A 21082-nucleotide genomic window follows, 5' to 3' on the forward strand; every position below is an offset into this window, starting at 1 on the left:
AGAGACACCAGGATATAGAGACACTCAATGGGGCTACAGTGAAAATTATCAATACACTGAGACACTCACTGGGACACAGAGAAACTCACTGGGACACAGACCCTCATGAAGACGCCAAGACAAGACACTGAGAGACACCACCTCGCACCAACGCAGAGAGATACTCACTGAGACCCTCACCAAGACACACCAACACAGGACGTGTAATCGATGCGGGTTGCCTCGTTGTGAAGGAACGCGTGCTGGACGCAGCTTGTGTGAGCAATGAGCTCCTCCCCCGGTGTGCGCTGACAGAACAAGTACAAGAGGCACTACCTGAGTGAGGTGCGGGGGAGACCGGTGCAGGGAGCCAAGCGACTCGACATCGCCCACGCCGTGGCCACTGCTCGCCTGAGGAACGATGTGCGGCTCCTCAACCATCCCACACTCACTCACTCATTCACAAAGACAAATATCCCCCATGTAGCCTTGCACAGGCTGTAGGGGCCAATAGCGAGCACCTATGAAGACCAGCACAGCATACAAGGGGGTGGTATAGCCAGAACCAAACCTGTCGCCTTTATCTCCCCAGTGCTAATGTTTTTACACACTGCACCAGGTACTAATTTAAAGCTGAGTCGACCTAGGAGAGGTCCATAACCGGTTCAGATATTCATCACTAATGTTGGCTGTAAGAGGGAATTGATTTCGGGTCCCTGGGTATTTAGCACAGTGCAGTAATCACTGTACCACTGCTCCCAATAACATACCTACACAGAGACACAAACTCCCTTACTCACAGCTCAAAGGATTTTTGTAGGTGTGCTGCTGTTTTTTCTGTGCCTCTATGTCCTGTGTGCTGACCGCTGTGCACCTGTGCGCTGTGTCCGTGCGCTGTGTGGTATTTGGTGGGTGCTGGTACAGCGTTGGTACCAGCAAGGCCTTAAGCTGCTGCCCACGAGCTACCATCTCCCCGTTGACACGATAGCACTGGCCACTGCCAAGGCAGCGCATGGACTGACAAGCAATGTAAGTAACACTCTCCATACGCACAAGTGTGAACGTGTGCACATGTGCACATTCTGTTTGCATGTGCATTGTATGTCTTTTGTGGATTCTGGCCTCCTTGATCCCAAGATCCACTGCTCCACCAGTAATAACCACTTGGTTAGCCACTACACCCCCACTCTCTGTAAATCCCTCGCTAGGCAACTCCATCTGGTCTAGTGTTTGCCACCTGTCTGGGTTCTAACCTGGACAGTGTGGGAATTGGCATCTGAGTTTGGGTGGCTGGAATTGATTTGTGCCGAGTTCTGGTGACATTGTGTTGAACTTTGGAAGAGTCTATGGCACTTAAAACATAGCCAATATAAAGATCAATATTTGTTTTTGGGTTAGGCCACATGCTCTGGACTACGTGGCCCAACCCAAAAATAAATTCTGGATCGGTTTACTGCACAGTTTGGATAGACCTCGGCTGACTGAAAAATATGTCCAAGCTCGGACTGTGGGATAGGTGGTCATCTTAGCCTGGTCCCCTGTCCTTCCAAGTCTGGTAACCTTCATTGTCGACTTTCATTTCAGACCCCCTTCAATGCTTCCATTCCCTCCTTCCCTTGAGTGAGTGAGTGAGTGATTTTGTGAATGGGTGAATTAGTGAGTGGGTGGGTGGGTGAGTTAGTGAGCGGGTAAGAGGGTGAGTGAATGAGTAGGTCGGTGGGTGAGTCTGTAAGTGGATGGGTAAATGAGTGGGTTAGTGAGTGGTTGAGTGAAAGGCTTCCCTTCTCTCCTTTTCTTTCTCAGTCCCTCCCGTTCGCTCCTGTGTCCTCCTGAGCATTTCAATGACATTTGTCACAACCTGTGCGTTCTTGCTGCTGCCATTGTTGTATAGATGCTGTACCGGGACAACTACGAGAAGGGCAAGGCTGCTGGCTATCGACTGCCCCACGATGCAGTTGGGTTCCGTACTGCCCTGCACGTAGGCCTCCTGCAGAACCAGGCAAGGCCACGTGGCAACGGTGTGGTGGTTGCATGTGGACGCAGTATCATAGTGAGGTGGTATGCTGGTTACACTGTGTTGTTGGTATGGTGGGTGGTGTGAATCATATGGTGGTGAGTGGTGTGCTGCTTACGTGTTTTGGTTGACATGGTTGTGTGTGATGTTGGTGGAATGGTGGCAAGTGGCCTGGTGGTCATGCTGAGCGATTGTGATGGTGTCTGTGTTGTGTGTGGTTATTACAGCGACTCTACCGTGTGGCCTATGAGAACGGAAAAGCGAACATCCACCTGGGCAAGGACCTACCCGAGATCACACACGTGCGCGCCGTACAGAAAGCCATCAGCCGTGTGAGTGAACCAGTATCAAGGGGCAACCTCGCCTCCGTATCTTTCTACTACCACTACCACCATGGTTTCTGTTCCTGTGAACATCACTCGTTGATTCCCCCACCCCCGTTGAGGACTCGACAATGTTTAACCACCAAACTGCAGGTCACAACGCTTTTCTTTCTGATTCTTCCCTCACACTGCTTCAATTTGGAATTAATTATACATCTCGAGGACTATTTCTGTATCTTGAAGAGTCTTGTGCATGCTTGGGAGAGTGAGGGAGACGGTGGTGTGTCCCTGTGTCTCACAGCCAGATCATACAACATGTCTCACTGGGCTGTGTCTGTGTCCCACAGCTGGGTTGTGACTCACAGCTGTGTCTGTGTCTCCCAGCTGGGTTGTGACTCACAGCTGGGCTGTGACTCACAGCTGTGTCTGTGTCTCCCAGCTGGGTTGTGACTCACAGCTGTGTCTGTGTCTCACAGCTGGACTACCGTGCTGCCTATGAGCTGACCAGGGGCCGACCGATGACCCTGGCTTGGACCCCTGAGCTGCTGCACTGCCGCTTAGTGGGAGAGCAGCTCAGTGACGTGAGTGAGGCTCTGCCATCTGCAAGAACACTCACGTACACGGTTCCTGACGCACACAAGTCTGTGCGCGTGTGTCTAGGTATGGATGTATGCATACATGTGTGTGTGTTCCGTGTGCCCGTGCGATTCCAGGTGAAGTATAAGGAAGACCTGCATTGTATGCAGGGGACTGGGTGCTACCTCTTCAACAGCCCTGCCTTCACGCTGGCTCGCGAGGCCAAGCGCTATGGGGTACATCGCTGCCAGAAAACGTCTCCCCAATGCCTCCTGTGTGACTGCTATTGATGAAAAATAATGACAGCAATAGCTAACGTCGGCTATTTATATGTGAACATCACGTTACCTGTATTCTCGTGCGTGTGTGTGTGTGTGCACGTGCTCATGTGCACATATCAGAGCGCCTACACAAAGGGCGCGAAGGTGCTGCTGGGCAATCCCAAGGTGGTGCTGGACACCCCGGAGTATCTGCGTCTCCAGCAGAACAAGGAGCACACGAGCGACGTAAGGATTCCCATTCATCGGCTTGGCACAGCAGTCTCCTGTGAGCTGTCATGGGACAGCTGTGTTACTCATCTGGCTAAGGAGGCAACGCAGAAGCTCGGTTTTCTTTTTCGTGACAATGCCTCTTGAACTCCAATTATTACTGCTGCTGCTGCTAAACAAAGCGAAAATTCGGCCGAAATCTGGAGCTCAGCTGCTGTCACACCTGGGGTGGAGCTCGGACAGAGTTCAGAGTGAAGCAGCAGTCAGGGTGATTGACGATCCAGCACTCGCCGATTCACTCCAGTCACTCGGTCACCAGCGATCAGTCACCTCCTTATCACTCTTCTATCACCACTACCATGGTTACTGTTCCTATTAACTTCACTCATCGATTCCCGCTCCCATGTTGAGGCCTCGTTCTACCAGACGGGCTCATCTCATCTACATTGGGGAAGTAAACTGTGATTAGCCTCTGGATAGACTCGGCCCCGCCAAAGAATTGTCAGACATCCACCCCTGGCACTGCAGGGCTGTAAACAGGAGATGAGCACCGCCTCATTCTTCTTTTGAGCAGCAGGCGAGCACTTTGACTCTGAGTCACACATGCTCACTCGCTCAACACGGCGCCACTCTGTGCCCTCCAGCTGGTGTACCGTGCAACGGGAAACGTCCTCAAGTCCCGCTACACGCCCGTGCTGGACACCCCCATGCTGCTCCGTGCCAAGTACGCCCAGGAGCTGCAGAGTCAGGTGCTGCACCCTCTTCGACCACAAAAATGCCCCCTGTAAACTCCAACAGACTGTTGAGGCAAGTGCTGTTAGTGAGCACCTATGAAGATCGGCATGGCACACGTGGGGGTGGGTGGCCAACACCATGGTCAGTCACCTTTGTCTCCGCGGTGCCAATGTTTACACGCCACACCAGGTACTCATATAAGGCTTAGCTGACCTAGGAGAGGCCCAGGACTGGTTCAAATATTCGCCATTGTTTTGGTCGTAAGCGGGAATCAAACTTGGGTTGCTGAGTTTGGAGTGAGGTGTGCTAACCACTGTGCTACCGCTCCGCAGGCTGTGTGATAGACAAATACAAAGATCCCCATTTAGCCTGAACAGACTGTTGGGGCAAGTGGTGTTAGCGAGCACCTATGAAGGCCGGCATGGTACACGAGGGGGTGGGTGGCCAACACCACGCCCGACCGTCTTTGTCTCCCAAGTGGCGATGTTTTACACATTGCATCAGGTCCTCATTTGAGGCCTAGTCGACCTCGGGGAGGCCCAGGACCGATTCAGACATTCATCACTGGTGTTGGTCGTGAGCGGCAATCGGACTTGAGTCACCAGGTTCGTAGCGTAGTACGCTAACCACTATACTCGTGCTGTCCACACACACATTCACATACGCGCATGCTCACCGCCCTCGCTATGCTCGCCGTGCTGACTGCCGTGCGTGCGTGTGCCGTGTGCAGTCCCTGTACACGGACGACGCCAAGAGGAATGTGCTGCACTCCTACAAGATGCACGCTGACACTCCTGCCCTGCTGCACGCCAAGGCCGCCAGCCAGCTCATCAATGGCGTGCGTACCCTGCCCACCGCTACCCACACCTCTCACACTTTGCGATATCACTGGACAAGCAATGGCTATAAATATATGTATTGGTAATACTAATGGTGCGGGAGATGATGGTAATGGTGGTGGCTGTGGATTTGATGGTGCTAATGGTGGTGCTTCTATTGTAATGGTGGTGTTGCTGGTAGTGATTTGTGTGGTGGTTGTGGTGGCCTTGATGATGGTTGTGGTTTTGGTGGTGGCGCAGTGGTGCGATGTTTTCCCATCTATCCCATGAAGCCTATGCTGGGCGCAGCTGTTGAGCTGTATAGCTGTATATGCTGTGATAGGGGCATAGTCAGGCTATGTGCAGTTGTGGCAGTGCAGTAGTCATATCAACCTGTTTTGTGCTCTGACGTGTGCAGCGACAGTACCGTGCTGAGTACGAGCAGCTGAAGCAGAAGTTTGTGTCGCGACTGGACTCGCCCGCAATCCTCACCGCCAAGCGAGCACACCACCTGGCCAGCGACGTAATGCCCCACACACAACACCACATAGAGCAGAGCCAGCTACACGTGAAGACTAGTCACAACATCCCCTGGTTGGCCATCTGGCAACGGAAAATGAAGTGATTTATGCATAGCATCTACCTTCACCAATGCCAGTCACAGCTCCAGAAAACCAAAAGATGCAGATACTCTTCGTCCCGACTGCCCCTCCAGCTCACTCCACTGATGAGGGATCACCAGAGGTCGCCTGGCTCTGTTTAAAGACCTCAAGTGCTCGAAATGTTGTATTTGCGGCCCCTGCCAGAGATAGAGGGCCTGTCCATGGAGAGTTTTAAATCTTACACTCAAGACCCGCCTTTTAAACATTTCCCTTTCGGAATTTGAATTCATGTTGGCTCAGCGCATACATTTGAAAACGTATCAGATACATTTTTGTACACAAATGGTTAGTTAGATACATTGTCAATTACACTTTTTAGGAATGAATATTTATTTATGAATAAAACTGAACACAACGCCATCGCACAATGCAGATCGTCTCTTGGCCTACCATGCGTGCGTGCGCATGGGGCACGTGTGCTCGTGTCTGCAGCTGCGCTACAAGGAGGCGTTCGAGAAGGACAAGGGACGTTACAACATGCGGGAAGACGCGTGCGAACTGCGCCACCACCGGCTCGTAACCGACCGCATCAGCGACGTAAGTCCTCACCCGTTACCTCGCCCTCACCCCTTTCCTCTCCCTCGCCCCTTCCATCGGCCATTCCCTCACCCTTTCCTTTTTCCTCGCCCATTCCCTTACCCTTTCCCTCGCCCATTCCCTTGCCCGTTTCCTTGCCCGTTCCCTCGCCCGTTCCTTTTCCCTCGACCCTTCCATCGCCTGTTCCCTCGCCCGTCCCCTCGTATATTCCCACGCCCCTTCCCACACTCATTCCCTCGCCCGGCCCAAGCTCACACCGCCAGTCCGTTCCGCTGTGCCGGTGCGAGCAGGTGAAATACAAGGAGAATTACGTCCAGGGAGGAGGCGTGTGGAGCCACCTGCCCTTCCTACCGGAGCTGATACACCATAAGGATGTCACCGAAGCCATCAGCGACGTCAGTACCCGTGTTAATAACCGGAGCCGCTAGTGTGGCACACATGCACCTGTGCACCCAGCCCTCGTCCACCCCACTTGTCTGCCTACCCAGAACCTGCCTGCCAAAAAGGGCATTGTTCCACACACACAGACCACCACACACCTGTAATTGAATGCAGCCACATGTTGGACTATGATTCCGTTGCCCCGCCGCGTGATTTGCGCGTGTTGACAGGAGCGGTGAGGTGATTCAGTTGCTGTTGTGTGGTGGTGGTGTGCACAGGTGAGGTACAAGGAGGATGTTGGGTACCTGCGCGGCATCGGCTGCAACATGTGGGGCAACCCGGACATGGTGATGGCGAAGAGGAACCAGCAGCTCTATAGCGCCGTGAGTCACTGTGGCGCCTGCTACAGGAAGTCTACCAGAGCACACAGTGCATGTGGCGCAGCACACACCCCATTATTCATTCTGGACGAGGCTGAAAAGCCTATTTGAGTTACAATCCCATGCCCATGTACAAAGGTTTTATCTTAATTCACCAGAATACCTTATTTATGGTACATAAGTAAAACATCTATGTTATTCCGCCATAGGATTGTGGAATTTCCACTATTGGTGGCTCAGGACTATAAATAGAGCTTCGCCTCAATGCTCATTTGAGCAGAAAATAATTGTGTGCCATTCAAGCGCATACCATAGGATCACTGGCGCTGTGCCCGGTGCGCAGGCTGTCTACCACAAGGATTGGGACCTCAACCGCGGAAAGTTCTCCTTCACGGCCGACACGCCTGTCCTCCAGACTGCCAAGATGGCCGCCGTGCTCATAAGCCAGGTGCGTAGAGTAGGCCTGCCGGCCATCCTCTTGCTGGCCACACCGATTCTAGCCTTTGCCCTCGTACTGAACGGCGAGCGGTAACGCATGTGCGCTTGTGCGTGTGTGTGTGTGAATGCTTGCAGCTGAAGTACAAGGCGAAGTATGAAAAGATGAAGAGCAAGTTCACACCTGTGCTGGAGGAGCCCAGGAATTTGCACGCCAAGGCTATGCAAGTGCAGCAGAGCCCGGTATGTCTGCCTCATGTCGCGAGATGATTACCCCGGCGTTTTAATGCTGCAAAAAAAATTGGCAGACAATACCTGCTTCCCATATCTGTATCTACACTTTAAAAAAAGTCTTTCTTTTTACTCATCCCATCGACAACATAGCCTTCTGGAAGTGGTTTTGTTCAGCAGAATTGGTTTGGTTCAATACACGAAAACTGTGGACTGAATTCAACACTCAGTGTTACGCTGCAGGTGGCTCTTGGGGTCCTGTTGGAATGTGTCTCTTTGTCCTTGTGTCCAGTGGATGTACAAGAAAGACTTTGAGAAGATGAAGACTAAGTTCACTCTCCTGGTTGACATGCCATCCATTAAGCAAGCTAAGGCAGCCGCCAAGCTGATCAGCGACGTGAGCACTGCACACATACTGCTTGTCCCCTCGCGCGTCGCCCGATCGCGCATTGTCCTCACGTGCGCCTTCTCCTCGCGATCCACCCTTGTCAAAATGTGCAACTAATGGTGGCCCGTGTTGCGTGGTCCTAGATCGTCTACAAGGAAAAGCACAATAAGACAAAGCACATCGGCTTCACGCCCTTACAAGACTCGCCCTTCCTCCGCCACGTGAAGAAAGCCGACGCTCACACCAGCTATGTGAGTATGCCGCAAGCACCAAACCCTTCCCACCTCCTCTGAGTAGCCACACAACACCATCCGCGCGAACCTCTGCCATGCGGCAGGTTTAACGCGAGACGTTCGCCTGCGCCCCCCCCCCGCAGTGGAAGTACCGGGACGAGTACGACCGCAAGAAGGACACGTGCACTCTGCCTCCCGATGCCGTGCCACTGTGCACCGCCAAGCAGGCCTACGCCATCAGTCTGGACGTGAGCTGCACTGGCTGCCATGGCCACATCAGATTTTAATTAAGTGTGGTGGTTAATATGTTAAGGTAGTCAACGTTGGGAAACCTGTGATAATGGGAATTATTATTCTACTTGTTTACCAAGCAAAGCCTCACCGAGTTTCAAGATTCAATCTTGATGTGAAGCTTTCGTGACTGTAGGAATTCATACTCTTTGGTTCTTTCGGTAAAGTGACGTAGATAGAAAAATAACTAATAGGTCACGACGTTTCGATCGCAACACAAGCAATCGTCTTCAGGTGAAACAATAGAGCAGGTGGACTGCTGAGGCAGGAAGAAATATAGCGAGAGAGCTACTTCAACCAAAGGTTATATAGGTTTGTGGTGGGTACAACCCAAGGGTAAGTGGGCGGGGCTAGGGATGGAATTTGCAAGTACAGTGGAACCTCGGTATACATCGTTAACTCGTCCCAGAAGGTAGGACTTATACCGAAAATGACGTATACCGAACGAATTTTTCCCATAAGAAATAAAGGGAAAGGAAATAATCCGTTCCAGAGGAAAATAAATTATATTTTACATGGCATATTATACATTAATGGGGTTGTATAAAACAATTTAGACACTAATTACTAAAATTCATACAGAAGCCACGTGACCGCGCTGCTGCCAGCTGCGCTGGTCACGTGGCGTGCCTCAACCCCGCACGTCGCGCGCGCCTCGACCCGGGGCTCCACCCTCCATGGGGCAGCCCCCCACGCCCCCCGCCCCTCTCCCCCACGCCCCCCGCCCCTCTCCCCCACGCCACCCCGCCACTCTCGCATTGGACGGGGCATAGGCGGGTACTGTACGCGGTGACTCATCCCGACCCATACAAGTTCTAGCAAACGCGTCGTATCCCAAGCAAGACGTCGTATCTCAAGCAAGACGTCGTATCCCAAGAAATTTTCTCTCTCGAAAAAACACGACGTATACCAAATTCGACGTATTCCAAAACGGTCGTATACCGAGGTTCCACTGTAAATGTAAGATCGCAGAGCTAGCATGCCTCGGCTAATCCGAGGGGGGGAGGGAGGGGAGGGGGAGGAACCAGGTAAAGTGTTATGAGTCTCAAGATTCTTTGTTTGGAGGGTCCTGCTGAGTTTTCGCAGTGGGAGGTGACGATTGTTACGTGTTTTCCAATTATGTAATTAGCGAGTATTTTTAACAATGGCACACAATGGCCTACTCTTATTTGAATGTTACGGGATATTTTACGTCAACCGTAAAGCACAGCGCACATAATGTTACAGTTAATACACCTGCAGTATTAACCAGGGTGGCCTGCCAAAATCGAACCACAAACCCTCTAGTCCATGTCACCACCCACGTATTAATCACGTGGTGGCATGATTGTTGATGGTGCGGTGGCGGTGGATATAATTTGACCTTGGCATGAACCTATCTCGTTGAATGCTACGAGTTCAGCTTTGAGACTTATTTCACGAGTGCGTTGTACAGTGCAATGATGGCGATGATGTGGTTGTTGCAGCGGCCGTATCGAGCTCAGTATGAGAAGACGAAGGCTCAGTGGGTGGAGGTCCCCGACCGACCAGACATGGTGTCTGCGATGCGCGCGACCCTGCAGCTGAGTGATGTGCGTGCTCCGCCCTCACCCCGCGCACTTCTCTATTCCCATCCCCGGCCACAAGAGTGCACGTGAAATCCCACGATCCCTTGTGTCCCCTGTCTCCTTATTACACCCTGCATATTCGCAAGGTACACTGCACGCACAATGTAAACGGTCTGCACGCAGAGCGTGCCGAGTGCCTCTCGAGGTGAGTACAGCAGGCATCACCACCAAGCGCCATGCGCCCTGTGAAAGGCATGCACATCGGCCTCAATGTGGTTCCATTATTCTGCCACTTCTGACGTAGTGATCTGTACGAAAAGCTAAATTTCTGCAAGGTCTGTTACGGCTGTTGCACCTGTGCACACGTGCCTGTCCTCACACGTGTGTGCGCGTGTGTCCGTGTGTGTGTGTGTGGCTTAGGCGGAGTACCGGCAGGACCGGGAGATGCTCAAAGGCTGCAAGTTCTCTGTGACCAATGACAAGCTGATGGTTTTGGCTAAGCAGGGCCAAGACCTGGCCAGCGGTGTATGTCCACGCAGACACGTGTACATGGGAATATGCGGATGCACGTACCCATTGCTTGTGGGCAAGGCTGCGGTTGTGTGCTTACACGGGTATGTGTCTGGTGTATATGCGCTTGTATGCTTTTATGTGTGTACGGATGTGCAGATTAAATACCACGAGCAGTTCCAGCAGATGAAGGACAAATTCACGCCAGTGGCAGATAGCCCCGTGCTCAACAACGTCAAGAACGCCAGCAACCTCGCCTCCGAGGTGATGGTTGATCGATGATCTTCTGTTGTGTGGCCTCACGAGCATGGACGTCTCAATGTGGGAATCTCCAACTAGTGCTGCCAGTCTTAGCTGATTTCAATCTGTTATTAAAACTCGCTTACTCAAACGCCTGCAACCGCCACAGTGCAAGTTAATTTTTCATGAACCGGCCATGTGTGCCATTTAGTTCTGTATTTACGTGTGCGTTTGATTGGGTGAGATATTCACTGTATAAACTAGGTTATAGATTTACAATGTTTGTACAAGTGTCATAACGAGTTTTCTTTGTGTCAATTAACATCCTGAACCAAATTTCAAACGAGATGTTCCATCTCAAGGGATCATCCAGGTGAAATACTTTAATATTTGAAAGAATGCCTATTTATGTCTCGTACAACTCTGTAGCTTGCATTGATGTGAGAGATGTAAGTGGGAATGTCTACTGCTGAGAGAGACGGTGACAATAGTCACTCTCGTACGTGACCGGACCGAGCAGGTCAAGTACAAGGAGGCGGGAAAGAAGGTGCTGCCCAAGCCGGCATTCTCCAAGATCCCTCAGACCCCACAGACGGCCCTCGTCAAGAAGCTCTCCAAGCTGCAGAGTGGGGTTCGTTGTTCTCACACACACACACACGTGCATACAACAACAACCGCCATTCGCCATTAAGTGGCGGTGACGTCACCACGACGCTTGTGCCAGGCCATGTGCACCTTGAGGCCACGTGAAGTGTCGAACGCCCGCTGGCAGGAAGTCACGGGGCAGACCCAGGTGCCACAGGTCGACTGACTGAGATCACTGAGATGACTGGCTGATGCACCACTTTTTGCCCCCTACTGTGCCAACTTGCTGTGCTTTAGCCACCCGGCACTCCGCTCGTTGTTGTGAGCGTCGCTCCTCCGCCCTCTGTTGTTGTTGGAGGGCGACTGCCTCCAACTGCCCAGTAGCGTCTTTCACGAGCCTCCTCCACAGAGGCCGATCTTGACACCGCTGGTACCAGTCATCGGCAAGTCCACTCAGCTCCACGTCCTCCTGTACCACATCATTCCATCTCTTCTCTAGCCCGTGCCGCGCCCATTTAGTCCCCTCTATCCGGCCGAACCAAAGCTGTTTAGGCATGCGGTGGCTGGGCATGCGGGCTACATGACCCTGCCAAAGCAGCCTTGCCTGCCGGAGGAGCTCACCGATAGGACTTTGCCCAGATCTTTCAAGGATTTGTGGGCTCCGCAAGCCTCTCCTCAGCGTGCCTCACAAGGCGATGTTGAATAATTCTTGCCAGGACCTTTCCCGGTACACTGAGGAGTGAGATGCCCCTGCAGTTATAGTCTGTGCGGTCCCCCTTCTTAAAGAGGGGGACCACCAGGGCATCCTTCCAGTCCTGCGGAACCCGTCCAATGGTCCAGACTGTTGTTATGATGTCATGTAGTGCAGTCTGTGCACAAACGCCACCCTCCCTCAGCATTTTGCTTGGGAGATCATCTCTGCCCGGTGCCTTTCCTAGATCTCGTTGGAATTCCCTACACCTCTGCTGTAGCAGACAGACAAAAAATATGGCTTCTGTGCAGGACCGCCCTTTCCTGAAACCGCATTGGGGCTCTGCAAGCCTTTCCTCAGCGTGCCTCGCAAGGCAATGTTGAATAATCCTTGCCAGGACCTTTCCCGGCACACTGAGGAGTGAGATGCCCCTGTAGTTGTTACAGTCTGTGCGGTCCCTCTTCTTAAAGAGGGGGACCACCAGGGCATCCTTCCAGTCCTGCGGAACCCGTCCAATGGTCCAGACTGTTGTTATGATGTCATGTAGTGCAGTCTGTGCACAAACGCCACCCTCCCTCAGCATTTCGCTTGGGAGATCATCTCTGCCTGGTGCTTTTCCTGGTCTCAGACTCTGGATCGCCTTCAGTACTTCCTCAACAGATGGCACCTCAGCCAGCTACTCACAGGGGGTGACTTCCAATATTTGAGGTACCGCAGCCTCAGCAGGGTCATTCTCACTTTGTGCCACGATGTTTTCTTGGCTGAGGGATTTCCCCTCCCCCAGGACCTCACAGAAATGCTCAGCAAATCTGCAAACCTGTTCCTGGGGGTCGGAGATTGGATCACCGTTTTTTTCCCGTAATGATGGTAATAGGTGTGGCGCTGCAGGTTACTTTTTTAATGGAGTTAAATAGGGATTTGTGATCGTGGGCCACTGAGGCAGACCCATCTCCTCAGCAACCCGCGACCACCACCCATCCTTGCAGTGCCTCACGGCTCTCCGAACCTCCGAGCGAAGGCTGCGGTAAGCCTCCTCATTCTCTGACGTGGGATGCTGTAGACGATTAGATTATTAGAGTGGGCCTGTCGCTTTTTCTCAGCCAGCCTGAACACTTCCTCAACCATTGCAGCTGCATGAGTCACAGTCCTAAACCTCGCCCATTTACCCTCGACATCAGGAGGAGTGGGGGATGATGCCAAACCCAGCCGCAAATGATGATGAAATTCTCGCTTGCAACTTTCATCAGCTAACTGAGACCAGGCCACCTTAGGTTGGAATGGGGTCCTGTGTGTACACCCACCACCAGAGTGGAAAAATGGCAGGCGCATCTTACAGATGACTGACTAGTCGATGGTCAGAGGGCAGATCATCTCCACGGTAGGTCCTGGTGTCAAGGACATGGACTCGCATCCGCTGGTCTGTCACTATGTAGTCCAACAGATGTTCTTGCTTGGACCCGGCATGCATCCATGATGGAACAGCGTGTTGGTAATTACAAGCCCATGGGCTGCACAAAAATCTAGCAGCCTCCTACCATTGTTATTGAGCTGATCTGGCCCATGCCTTCCAATCACTCCAGATCAGGTGCCAGCATCATGACCAACTCAGGCATTGAAGTCACCCAACAAGATGACTCTATCCCGAGGGGCCACTTTAGTCCGCACCTGTGACAGGAGGTCATAGAAGGCATCTGACTCATCGGCTTTGCCTGCATCCCTCCATGGATGTTCGTTTTCGGTGGGGGCATAAGTAATCACGACCACGACTCCTCGCCTCCGGTTGATGGGAAAGTGAGCCCAAAGTAGCCTGGGGCTTACAGCTTCCCACACCTCAACGCCACGCTCCCACGCCCCCTTCATTCTTTTGTTCAGAAGAAGAGCCACACCCTGTTGTTTGGCAGTCTCCTGCCCCGAGTAGAGGACTGTCCACCCCTCATGGTGGCAGGAGCCAGAGCCGGTCCACCAGACATCCTGAATGCCAAAGAGATCCAGGCGGTACCAGTCCAGCTCCCGACAGAGGAGTGGCAGCTTCTCCTCCGCAGTGAGCATTCGAACATTCCACGTGGCCATCCGTAGTGGCTTTTCATTGTGTCTGGAGGAACCCCGAGGGTAAAGATTCAATCTCCTGGCTCCGCCAAATGGGGTTTGGCCAGGAGACGTCATAGACGCCTGGCCTCCGGCACAAGCTTATTAGTTAGATATTTCAGTCGTGGTTTAGTGGTAATTTATTGAAGGTGGAGGGGTTACCAGCCCCTCGCACCTGTCCAGAGCCCCCATTTAGCCACTGTGGTGGTCACAGACGCCATGAACGGAGAGGCCAATCGGAATTGGACCTCCCCCCCCACAGCACTGTCCACGACAGGGTTGCCCATCTGGCACCGCGAGGAGTTAAGGACATGCATACAAACACTCGCACAGATACACACACATGCACAAAGACAAAGATCCCCCGTATAACCTTTAAAGACTGTTTGGGCAAGTGCTGTTAGCGAAACACCTATGAAGGCTGGCACGGCACACGAGGGGGTGGGTGGCCGGCACCACACCTGACCACCTTTGTCTCCCAAGTGGCTATGTTTACACTTTGCACCAAGTACTCATTTGAGCATGAGTCGACCTAATGGAAGCCCGTAACCAGTTCAGATAATTGTCACTGGTGTTAGTCGTGAGCGGGAATTGAACTCAGGTTGCCGGGTTTGTAGAGCAGCATGCTAACCGCGACAATATGGCTCCCCATACATAAAGACAAAGATGCCCATTATTGCCTAAACAGACTGTTGGGGCAAGTGTTGTTAGCAAGCACCTATGAAGGCCGGCACAACACACGAGGGGGTAGGTGGCCAGGACCACGCCCGGCCGCCTTTGTCTCCCTAGTGCCGATATTTACACACCGCACCAGGCACTCATTTGCGGTTGAGTCGACCTATGGGAAGCCCAGGACTGTTTCAGATAATCATCACTGGTGTCGACCGTGAGCGGGAATGGAACTCGGGCCGCTGGGTTTGTAGCGTACCGTGCTAACCGCCACACTATCGCTCCCCATACACACACGCACAAACACACATGCACACGCACGCGCACACACACACATATGTACGTAAAGATAACATACTAATCGATCAAATGCTGTTACTGAGCACCTATGAAGGTCAGCATGGCACTCAAAAGAGAGCGGTGTGCCCAGCACAACATTCCGCTGATTTTGTCTCCCCAGTGGCAATGTTGACAACCACGCCAGGTATTCTTTTAAGGCTGAAGCGACCTAAGTGATTACCAGGTCTGGTATGGATAGTGATCGCTCATGTTGACCGTGCGCAGGAACTCTGGCCACTGGGTTCATAGCGCAGTGTGCTAACCACTGCACGAACACTTCCCACACACACACACATACATGCACGCACAGACACGCACACATATCGCACGGTCTCACCATGAATACCTCACGCGGCCACATAGCGCAGGCCCATAGCACAGGCACACCGTTCACATGTGAAGGCAGCTGTGGGAGTGGCCACCCTGGCATGCACTGCTGTTTGCAGAAGTGCTACCGGCAGAAGCACGATCAGGAAAGAGGGAAGTCCGATTACGCCAGCATGGAGCACCCGCCCGACGTGCAGCACGCCATGGACGTGAACAAGAAGCAGAGCTCGGTGAGTAGCTCACCACAGCCCCCCACAGCCTCGCCCGTACGCCCCCACGCCCCCCGCTGCTACGCACCTGACGTACTCGCACACCTGCGCAGGCTCCGCTACGTACACGTGATTCACCTATGTGAGCCTTAACAACACTACCCCACGGGCATCGCGCACGCGTCCCACTGTGAGTGTGGCCAACGTGGGCAAGAACTCCGGCTTGTTCTGGCCGCCGTGAAGGCAGCTGTACGAAGGTGCAGCCCGTGGCCCCAATTTGATGCATGAGCACCCCACCTGCAGCCTTTAAATTGCAACCCCTGCCAAAATACTAGACTAAAAAGTCAAGGTGCAGCCCTGAGCAATTGTTTGCTCACTGGCGGATGGGTCTCCACGAGAGTGAACTCTCGTGTGTATGGGTCTACTCTTTCACATTACAGCAACACACTTAATGTTGATCATGTGCTATATGCTGTGCTGACTGTGTACCTTGTGCTGCCTGTAGGTGGCCTATAAGAAGGCCGCCAGGGCCAGTCTCAACTACACGCAAGTGGCCGATCGTCCCGACATCCTCAAGGCCCAGCAGGCTGCCAAGCTCATTAGCAATGTGGGTCCCCTCTCCTTCGCACAACGAACACCCCAATTGGAGAAAGCCCAGTTCACATCTCTAACAGGGACATCATGTATACCAGTGTGTGTGCCACAGACATGCTGTAAATAGCAGGTGTTGTTTAAATTACAGGGTGTGAACCAGTGTAAACCACACGGTATAAATCAGTGTGTTAACCACAGTGTAAATGACAGATTGTAAACCACAGTGTCATTCACAGACACCACAGATTTTAAAGCAACACAAAATAACTATATTCTTTGGGTCTTTCGGTAAAGTCACGTAGAAGGGAAATAATAAAATAAAAAAAATAACAAATAATACAATTCTAATGACGTTTCGGCCACAACGCAAGCAGCCGTCCTCAGGTGAAGAACAGAGCTGTCGGAAAGACAGCGTCCTAATGAACACTGCTAAGCTTGGCAGCGTATTTTAAGCTGGATGGGAGAAGCAGAGAGCCTTGACAAAGGAGTTTACATATCAACAGAGGAATTTAGCATGTTGATGACAAATGCAGATATGGGGTTAGTCACTCCTTGTGGAACGTGTAGGCGGTGGGAGGTCTCAAAGTCATATTATGCTCGTGTATTATGGAGGATTAGCGGTAATAAAGGAAGAGACATTTTTTATAATTATAATTTGGTACACCAGTCACTTAATGTTAATAACTCAGCTTATTGGAGAGTATATTGAGTACATTTATTATATTGATGTAATTTAAATTAAGTTTTTTTCACATCGGTTTATTGTATGGTAGTAGGGTATTTGCAGTTCTCCACTGCCAGCCTCTCACTATACACTCCGCGAGCTTCTCCACTGCTAGCCTCTCACTATACACTCCGCTAGCTTATCTGTTGCTAGCCTTAGCACACTCACACTTAGGATTCCGCTAGCCTCTCTACTGCTAGCCTGGCCACCGTCACTCCTCCAACCTCGCCCGTGCCTCCAGCGGAGGATCAGCTAACACACGTTCCCTCCTATCCCCCTCCTCATTAAGTGCCCCCAGGTGGCCCTCATTAAGCCGGCGTCCTCGCCACGCCCCACGCGCGTATTCTCCCCCTTATCGCCACTCTCTCTCGCCTCTGTGGCGCCTACTCCGCGTTTGCATTTGCAGCCAGCCAATCACTGCCTATTTCCCTAATTGCTGGCGTCTCTGTCTGCTGTCACACAGGCCACCTGCCTGCACCTGCTTATCCTTAGCTGACATCACTGTCTGCAACCCCGTACATAATGAACTGCTGTTTGCAAACCCTGTGCGCGTTACGCCACTACACAAGTGTAAAGCAAACCATAGAGTGCATAGCCTGCAGCAGTGTAAACCGCATTGTGCAACCCACACATGAGCGAGGTTGAGTGAGCGTAGGAGTCTGGGCGAGAGCGCTGAATGATGGTCGGTGACGTGAGTGAGGGATATGAGCAGGAATGTGATGCCATCGCTACAGATCGAATACCGGGCCAAGGCCAAGGAAGAGGCCGCGGGGTTGATCACTGGAATGGCAACTCGGCCAGACATCGACCACGCCACAGGGGTATCTCACCTGGTGTCGCAGGTAAGTCCTGACGCATCTTCCTCAGTCACGCACGATCATGGTACTCTCCAGTTATGTCTTACGCGCTCAGCCTGCAGTTGTGGTGATCCAGGGCGCCCTTGCAAAAGAGGTGATGCTGCCTAATGCGTCTCAACTAGGGTTAATTTCATCTCCTGGTTAAATAAAGAATACTACAGCTACGACCATCACCGACGTGTCCAGGGTGCTCGCTAAATTCCAGCCTTTCTAGGACACGGCCGTGGGTCCTTTATGATGTCGGCGGTGCTTCCAACAGGTGGAATACACGAAGCAGAAGCCTCGCGGCCACGGCGCCGCCTCCTACGACACACCACTCATGCGCCAACTCAAGAAGGCCAGCAACCTCATCAGCCACGTGAGCCTTCACAACACTACACCACGGGCATCGCACATGTGTCCCAACGTGAGTTTGGCCAACGTGGGCAAGAGCTCCGGCTTGGCCTGGCTGCCGTGAAGGCAGCTGTACGAAGGTGCAGCTCATGGCCCTGATTTGACGCATGAGCACCCTACGCAGTCTTTCAATTGCACCCCCCCCTACCAACAACCCCAGTAAAAGGTCAAGGTGCAGCCCTACAATTGCTTCCTCACCCCATTACTGGTGGATGGGCCTCTACTAGTGAGCATTAGTGGATTCTGATCTACTCTTCCACATTGACCAAACTTGTGATGGCGTCACGGTGGCAAGATGTTAACTACCTCGCCCAGTTTACAGGTCGTGGGTTTGATCCCGACCCTGATGCTTGTATATTTGGAGTTGGCATGTTCTCCCCTTGGTCGCGTGGACTTTTCTCTGGGTCCTCCGGTCTTTTCCTCCACTTTTAGAAACTTGTCTTTAGAGTATTTGGCTGCTATAAATTTCCATATGATAAGCCACGCCTTTTGGCGTCCTCTGGTCTAACACCGTTTTGAGACTAGGCTCAAAAGAAAGCTGTCTCTGGTGTGGACCAATCAGTTTCAAAGACAATGCAATGTTTTTTGTTTGCATTCTGACCACAAGTATTGTGGTTAATGCAGACATGATTCCTTGTAAAAGGTTTAAGTTTGGTGTTTTAACATTTTAACATCTGTTTTGTTACCAGTAAAAAGGAGAAAACCTATTCTCATAAGCCACTTCGTTGAGCTGTCATTGTGGCAAGGTCACATCTGAACAAGAGCTACATAGCTCAGTGGGCCTCACCTGGCATGAGGTAAAATACATTGGAAGAGGTGGGCGTAAGCACTCTCTAGCCCCCGCACACGACCCGCCGATCGTGGTGCACCCATTTATACCGCTGGGTGAACAGAGGTTGTGGGAGAATTTGAGACACTTGCACTGTCGTTTCAGCTGACACGACGGAAGATGAAATTGTTATTGATTAACCGACTGGTACACAAGTTACGTGGTTAATGGCGACTCGGTTGAGGATTGCTGTGTGTGACACACGTGCTGTTGCATTTTACAGATTTACCACAATAATTGTATAAATGTATTTGCCCTCCATTTGGAGCACCTGCCCACGTCCTTCATTTCGAGTGTGCCCCTCAATGAGTCTTACATCTTGAGACTCATTGGGGCTTTTCTGAGTAACTAATTTAAATACAATTACACCCCCCAAATTTACCTGCCAGGGAAGTCTGTACTTGGCCATTGCCTCATGAGGCTATTAAACTGACCATGTTATTCCTGGTGTGATGTCCATGCATGCACAGACAAAGTACAAGGAAAAGTTTGACAAGGAGGTGAAGGGGAAGAAGCCACACTTTAAGGCAGACGAGTCGACCACCTACAAAGCGAACAAGCAAGCGACTGCCCTGGCGAGCGAGGTGAGAAGCATCATTCTCGCAACCACTGACAATCCTGAACTCTCCTTCCACATCGCAGGGTACTTTGTGATAAGAGTCGCGAGTCAGACAGGAGACGGTAAGATCATGCAGAGCAATGTAGGCAGTTTTTACAAAGCTACGTATTGTATACGACGCTAACGATTATTTCTAATTATGTATCACAATATAATTTTGCGTTGAATTAGGAACCCAAAGCGTAAAGAGATGTTACTATAATATCGATAGTTCACCATCATTAATTCAAGCAAGCCTGACTGCTGATAAGACACTGCATGTCAGAATTGTTCCAGAGTTTGCTTGTATTGTTGAGCTAATGCTGCTGAAAAAACACACTTCCAGAAATGCCGTGTGGCTAATAAGGTGTAAAAAAAAACTTTCATTTTTAAGCGCCGCGACAAATATGGGAAGACATAATGTCTGCTTATTATATACTCCACAATTCCTTCATACATTATTCTTTTGTACAATGTTATATTAGGGGATTATACTCTTTCCCCCTTGGGAGAGAAGTCCCTTGCTATGTTCCTGCTTGTGCCACTAGCTGGTGCCATCCTTGCTTGCCCAGTCGCCCGTGCGCGGGACACACGAGACCGTCTCTGGAGGCCACGCCAGTCGAAAATACACGTGTGCGGTGTGTGCCGCTCACCCGCTCTCTAGCACTCCACTAACAGTGGCATACTGGAGTAAGGCAAGGTCCACGTTTCAGGCAGGTTGGGCAAAGTTGTGGTGAGTTAGGATTATGCCTTTCTTATTGGGAGTTACAGCTAGGTTTCAGATTGAAAAGTTAATAGCTACAGTGGCTTCCTAACATCAGAAGGAAGAGCATTCCAGATGGCCACAGAAGCGCATCTGAAAGCGCACGATGCAGTGATCATCTTTATTCGATGGCTATTCAAAAGCCGCTGCGACGATGACTGGAGTTTGCGTGATGGTTTGGGTGTGCACACAGGTTGGACGCACACACGCGTGACAGTTGAGGTTGGGGGTTAGAGTTGTGTTTCAGAGTTAGAACCGAGCTGTACGTCGGGATGCCCTGCCAGCCTCATGCCACCGGTGTTGCTGTGCGCCTGCAGGTGAAGTACAAGGAGGACCTGAAGAAGATGCACACTCCCGGTGTGGGTCTGGCCTCCTCGCTGCTCATGCAGCACATCACTTCCACCAGCAAACTCAGCAGTGAGGTGGGCACTCCCCAGAGAAAATCGCCACTACGCCGTTGGCACTGCACTGAAAACACTCAACACCTTCATCAGTAACACTGTGGCCTTAAAAGTAGAAATATCTATTTATACTGTAATAGGTAATGTTATGGGAAGTCGACCTTTGTAGCAAATAGAGAGGTGAGGAAGACTGAGCGAACAACAGTAGGAGACCAATCAGTTTCAAAGACAATGCATATATTATCAGAGT

General features: G+C 51.6%; 1 protein-coding gene across 1 annotated transcript in view; it reads left to right on the plus strand.

Moving 5' to 3' along the window:
* The window catches only part of LOC144934387 (nebulin-like), a 99967-nt gene that overhangs the window by 65087 nt on the left and 13798 nt on the right, over window positions 1-21082 (plus strand). The window contains exons 96-123 of the mRNA XM_078860081.1: window positions 295-402; window positions 904-1008; window positions 1871-1978; window positions 2221-2325; window positions 2793-2897; window positions 3030-3128; window positions 3294-3398; window positions 4025-4129; window positions 4846-4953; window positions 5352-5456; window positions 6028-6132; window positions 6423-6527; window positions 6792-6896; window positions 7237-7341; window positions 7467-7571; window positions 7852-7956; window positions 8091-8198; window positions 8324-8428; window positions 9938-10042; window positions 10439-10543; window positions 10688-10792; window positions 11289-11399; window positions 15584-15694; window positions 16179-16280; window positions 17726-17833; window positions 18108-18206; window positions 19541-19654; window positions 20749-20853. Of these exons, the coding sequence (XP_078716207.1) occupies window positions 295-402; window positions 904-1008; window positions 1871-1978; window positions 2221-2325; window positions 2793-2897; window positions 3030-3128; window positions 3294-3398; window positions 4025-4129; window positions 4846-4953; window positions 5352-5456; window positions 6028-6132; window positions 6423-6527; window positions 6792-6896; window positions 7237-7341; window positions 7467-7571; window positions 7852-7956; window positions 8091-8198; window positions 8324-8428; window positions 9938-10042; window positions 10439-10543; window positions 10688-10792; window positions 11289-11399; window positions 15584-15694; window positions 16179-16280; window positions 17726-17833; window positions 18108-18206; window positions 19541-19654; window positions 20749-20853 (2961 nt within the window). The remainder of the gene's footprint in view (window positions 1-294; window positions 403-903; window positions 1009-1870; window positions 1979-2220; window positions 2326-2792; window positions 2898-3029; window positions 3129-3293; window positions 3399-4024; window positions 4130-4845; window positions 4954-5351; window positions 5457-6027; window positions 6133-6422; window positions 6528-6791; window positions 6897-7236; window positions 7342-7466; window positions 7572-7851; window positions 7957-8090; window positions 8199-8323; window positions 8429-9937; window positions 10043-10438; window positions 10544-10687; window positions 10793-11288; window positions 11400-15583; window positions 15695-16178; window positions 16281-17725; window positions 17834-18107; window positions 18207-19540; window positions 19655-20748; window positions 20854-21082) is intronic.

The sequence above is a fragment of the Lampetra fluviatilis genome, chromosome 10, assembly GCF_964198595.1.
Source record: "Lampetra fluviatilis chromosome 10, kcLamFluv1.1, whole genome shotgun sequence".
Taxonomy (NCBI): Eukaryota; Metazoa; Chordata; class Hyperoartia; order Petromyzontiformes; family Petromyzontidae; genus Lampetra; species Lampetra fluviatilis.